This window comes from Carlito syrichta, unplaced genomic scaffold (assembly GCF_000164805.1).
Source record: "Carlito syrichta isolate Samal-C Ts95f unplaced genomic scaffold, Tarsius_syrichta-2.0.1 Scaffold311222, whole genome shotgun sequence".
NCBI classification, from domain to species: Eukaryota; Metazoa; Chordata; class Mammalia; order Primates; family Tarsiidae; genus Carlito; species Carlito syrichta.
In genome coordinates this window covers 729,951-734,825 of record NW_007255318.1, presented here as the reverse complement: position 1 = coordinate 734,825, position 4,875 = coordinate 729,951, and the positions used below count along the sequence as shown (strand labels likewise).

General features: G+C 47.5%; 1 protein-coding gene and 1 long non-coding RNA gene across 3 annotated transcripts; both read left to right on the top strand.

Annotated features, from left to right (window-relative positions):
• The first annotated feature begins 1,566 nt into the window (after positions 1-1,566).
• Positions 1,567-2,647, top strand: LOC103271099 (methylosome subunit pICln-like). Of its 2 annotated transcripts, none has more exons than XM_021717835.1 (2): positions 1,567-1,867; positions 2,067-2,647. In XM_021717835.1, exons 1-2 carry the CDS (start codon positions 1,589-1,591, stop codon positions 2,301-2,303), a joined length of 516 nt encoding a protein of 171 aa, XP_021573510.1. In that variant the 5' UTR covers positions 1,567-1,588; the 3' UTR covers positions 2,304-2,647. The 2 variants fall into 2 exon arrangements, with proteins under 2 accessions (XP_021573510.1, XP_021573509.1); XM_021717834.1 differs by having other exon boundaries at positions 1,567-2,059; positions 2,235-2,303.
• A 249-nt stretch (positions 2,648-2,896) lies between these two features.
• LOC110596585 lies at positions 2,897-3,387 on the top strand. The gene is made up of 2 exons (XR_002482571.1): positions 2,897-2,940; positions 3,250-3,387. It is a non-coding gene; the product is annotated as an uncharacterized LOC110596585 (long non-coding RNA).
• The last annotated feature ends 1,488 nt before the right edge of the window (positions 3,388-4,875 follow it).

Sequence of the window (4,875 nt, the reverse complement as noted above, 5' to 3'; positions counted from 1 at the left end):
GACGAGGTCTTACTATGTTACCCAGGCTGATCTTGACCTTCTGGGCTCAAGGGATCCTCCTGCCTTGGCCTCCCAAAATGCTGGGATAAAGTCATGAGCTACGATGCTGGGCTTCTTCCTTTACCAGCTGTTTCCTAAACTGGACAAAGTCTGTTCGGTAAATAAAGTTGGAGAATGCTTCAGTCTCATCTCCAGGGTCCTGTCTGAAGCAGAAGCATGTGAGTGGCTCTTAGCCATGGGTACTAGGGTCGGGCCGTGTCCTGTGCATTGGTGGCAGCTTTCTGGACAGCTTGAGGCAGCAGAATGCACACCAGGTCTGCTGTAGAAGTGCCCTTTCATGGAATGGTCTTTCTCGAACTTGCCTTTAGCAAGAGCAGAGAGACCTGGGGCTTGGGCTCTTCAATCAGATTGTAAATCTCCTCATGGATACGTCATCTTCCTTCTCTCTCTGCCCCCGGGGCCCATGCCTGCTTCTTCCCCATTTCCACACTGGCCATCACATGCACACAGTTCCTCCACCTAGATGATTGGCCTCACTCCTCAGCAAGTCCAGCCTCCACCCCCAGTCACCAACGCTGCTAGCTCTCCTCCCTCCAAAACATCTTTCTCCGTGTTCACACTGACATTGTCTTTCTTTTCTCTTTTCTTTCTTTTTTTTTTTTGAGTCGGAGTCTTACTCTGTCGCCCAAGCTGGAGTGTAGTAGCAAGCTCACAGCCACTGCAGCCTCGACCTGCTGGGTTCAGGCAATCCTTCCGCTTCAGCCTTTCAAGAAGCTGGAGCCACAGGCATGTGCCACCACGCCTGGCTAATTTTTTAATTTATTGTAGAGACAAGATCTCACCAAGTTGCCCAGGCTGGTCTTGAACCTCTGGGCTCAGGCAATCCTCTCGCCTCTGCCTCCCAAAGTGCTGGGATTACAGGTGTGAGCCATGGCACCTGGTAACATTGCCTTTCTTGCTTGTGTTTTATCCATCTACAAAATATAAGTTTAAAGGCTAACTTAGAAGATAAAGAAATTGCTTCTAGTTCCATCGTTGGGTGATGGTGATAACCTGGGCTATAACCCACACCTCCTCCACTTTTTCTTGAGTCAAAGTCTCTCTCTGTTGCCTGGGCTGGAGTGCAGTGTTGTGCTCATGGCTACCGTAGCCTTGACCTCCTGGGCTCAGGAGATCTTTTTGCCTCAGTCATCCAAATAGCTGGAACCACAGGTGTGCACCACCATGCCCAGCTCATTTTTTGGATTCATTGTAGAGACAAAGCCTCGCCAAATTGCCCAGGCTGGTCTTGAGCCCCTAAACTCAGGCAATCCTCTCGCCTTCACCTCCCAAAGTACTGGGATTACAGGTGTGAGTCACCGCTTCTGGCTGAGAGTTTGTCTTTAACCAGACTAAGACTGTCCTCATCAGAAATGGGCTATGGTTACAAAGTAGGTGATGGGAGGAACAATCCTGCAAATAAATGAATAATTGAGGAAGATAAAGTAATAACTGGTGAACAGCAGTAAGAGATGAGTCAAAATCTGACAGCATCATTTAAAAGTGACCACATGGCCCCCCGGCCTGTGTTGCTGAACTCTCCGCTGCTATGAGCTTCCTCAAAAGTTTCCCACTGCCCGGGCCGGCCGAGGGGCTTCGGCGGCAGCAGCCAGATACCAAGGCTGTGCTGAACGGGAAGGGCCTAGGCTCCAGGACCCTCTACATTGCTGAGAACCGCCTGTCTTGGTTAGATGGCTCTGGATTAGGATTCTCACTGGAATACCCCACTATTAATTTACATGCGATGTCCAGGGGCCTAAACGTCTATCCACGAGAGCATTTGTATGTAATGGTGAATGCCAAATTTGGAGAAGAATCAAAAGAATCTGTTGCTGATGAACAAGAGGAAGACAGTGATGATGATGTTGAACCTATTACTGAATTTAGATTTGTGCCTGGTGATAAATCGGCATTGGAGGCGCTGTTCACTGCCATGTGTGAATGCCAGGACTTGCATCCAGATCCTGAGGATGAAGATTCAGATGATTATGATGGAGAAGAATATGATGTGGAAGCACATGAACAAGGACAAGAGGACATCCCCTACATTTTATACCTATGAAAAAGGATTATCCCATTTAACAGCAGAAGGCCAAGCCACATTAGAGAGATTAGAAGGAATGCTTTCTCAATCTGTAAGCAGTCAGTATAATATGGCAGGGGTCAGGACAGAAGATTCAATAAGAGATTATGAAGATGGGATGGAGGTGGATACCACACCAACGGTTGCTGGACAGTTTGAGGATGCAGATGTTGATCACTGAAAATGTTGATCATGGCTTTAAGATTCTGCTAATAACTGTAGGAGAGAACTTGGTGCCTCTTCCACTCTGGAGTGGGGTTGATGACAGTCTTTTTCTTTCTCCAAAACTCATCTGAAGCAGTTATTTCTCGAGACATACTATATTGAGACAAGTTGTCACCAGCAGAAGATACTATGACCTTTATTAACAAAGATGAATTAACTTAACCAAGAGGGTATTTGTAGTTTATTGTTTACCCCAAAACTTTCTGTGGCTAGGTACCCTCTGAGTAGGCCTATACTTCCTGCCTTCGCTGTTTGCGTCTTCTGTAAGCTGGCAGGCCTATGTGGTGAAAATGCCTAGGACCTTGGAGGTGTAGGTAGACTGGGAAACAGGTTGAAGCGAAGATATGCCTTTTGGGGCATGAGGGGACTCATACCCATAAAAAGACAAATCTTAGAGGAATCCTGGCCTCTGCTTATTCTCCACAGAGGCAAGAGTCTTCTACTAATTTGGGGCCCACATGAATTAATTCAGGCATCTCTAGGTAGCCTCTTCAGAAACATCTCCACCACAAATACTCCCACTGACTTAAGTACTTCTGACTAGCTTTTGCTTCTTTCACGTTTCACCAGTCTGCTCTGTTATAGCCTCTTAGGTTATATCTTTTTTTTTCTTTTTTTTTTGAGTTGGAGTCTCACTCTGTCGCCCAGACTGGAGTGCAGTGGCCACTCCCGGCCACCGCAGACTCGACCTGCTGGGCTCTGGCGATCCTTCCGCCTCAGCCTTTCAAGTAGCTGGAACTACAGGCGCTGCGCTACCATGCCTGGCTAATTTTTGATTTATTGTAGAGAAGAGGTCTCGCCAAGTTGCCCAGGCGGGTCTCGAACCCTCAGGCTCAAGCAATCCACTCACCTAGGCATCCCAAAGTGCTGGGATTACAGGCTGAGCCATTGAGCCCGGCCAGGTTATATCTTTTAATTTCTAACCTCTCAGGTTAGTTTCTGTAACAGAACAAGTGAATCTGGGATGAAGTCCTCAAAGTACTTCAAATGGTAATTGTTTTGCATTTGTAATAGCTTAACAAATAAACCTAGGTTTTCTACAAAAAAAAAGTAAAAAGTAAAAAAAAAAGTGACCATGTTATAAAAAACAAAAAAATTAAAAAATAAAAGTGAGCCAGGCTCGGTGGTTTAGCCTGTAATCCCACGCCTTTGGGAGGCTGAGGTGAGTGGATTGCCTGAGCCCGCGGGTTCGAGACCCGCCTGGGCAGACGAGACCTCATCTCTACAATAAATCAAAAAATTAGCCGGGCGTGGTAGCATGCGCCTGTAACTCCGGCTACTTGGAAGGCTGAGGCGGAAGAATCGCCGGAGCCCAGCAGGTCGGGGCTGCGGTGGCCGGGAGCGGCCACTGCACTCTAGTCTGGGTGACAGAGTGAGACTCCAACTCAAAAAAATAAAAAAATAAAAGTGACCAAATTAGTCAGGCACAGTGGCTTATCCCAGCACTTTGGACAAGCAAGTCAGGAAGATTGCTTGAGCCTATGAGTTGGAGACCAGCCTGGGCAACATAGCGAGACCTCATTTCTAAAATAAAAATAAAAGAATTAGCCAGGTGTGGTGGTGCACACTTGTAGTTTCAGCTACTCAGGAGGCTGAGGTGGGAGGATCACCTGAACCCAGAAGGTCGAAGCTGCGGTGAGCCATGAGCATGTCACTGCGCTCCAACCTGGGCAACAGGGTGAGGCTGAGGCAAGAAGATGGCTTGAGTCCAAGAGATTGAGATCAGCCTGGCAACATAGAGAGACCTTGTCTTCACACACACACACACACACACACAAAATAGCTGGGCATGGTGGTGTGTGCCTGTAGTTCCAGCTACTCAGGAGGCTGAGGTGGAAGGGACACGTGAGCCCAGGAGGGTGAGGCTGCGGTGAACCATGATTATGCCACTGTACTCCAGCCTGAGTGATAAAGTGAAACCTTGAGTCAAAAAAAAAAAATTCCCTTCCCAAAACCTCCAACTCCTTCCTTTGATCTGCAAAACTTGCTGTGTATCTCAAACCGCATAGACCATCCCATTGAATGTCATTACCATTGTTTATGAAGGCTACTCTTATTTCCTCGCTCAATTCCCCAAGAGCAAGAACAGAACTGCAAGTCTTCTCTTTCCCAAAACCCCCAGCACAAAGCTGGATACAAAAACCAACCTGCAGCATAGAGATGACGGCAGAAAGACACTGCTCCAGACAGCACACAAAACTGTCCCTCTTCATCACTGCCCTAGTCACCGTCCCCCAAGCCCAGTCCCGTCCTCCCCACCCCTGCCCCACCCCACCCCCACCCATGGCTTAGCCAAGAGTTATAAACTTGTCTGTGGAAGTTACTCAAGGTAGTAGACATTTGTTGGTTTTTTTGACTTGCTCCAAATCCATTTCTCCTGCCAGCTCCCACCTCTAGTTTGGGATTTGGGATTTGGGAATCCTCCCTGCCTTCACTCTCAGTCTACAGGGTTCCTTAGAACTAGGGTAACCACAGCTTTTAATGTTCACATTAGGATGCTTTTGAGAGTAAAAGGGGTTCTGTTAATA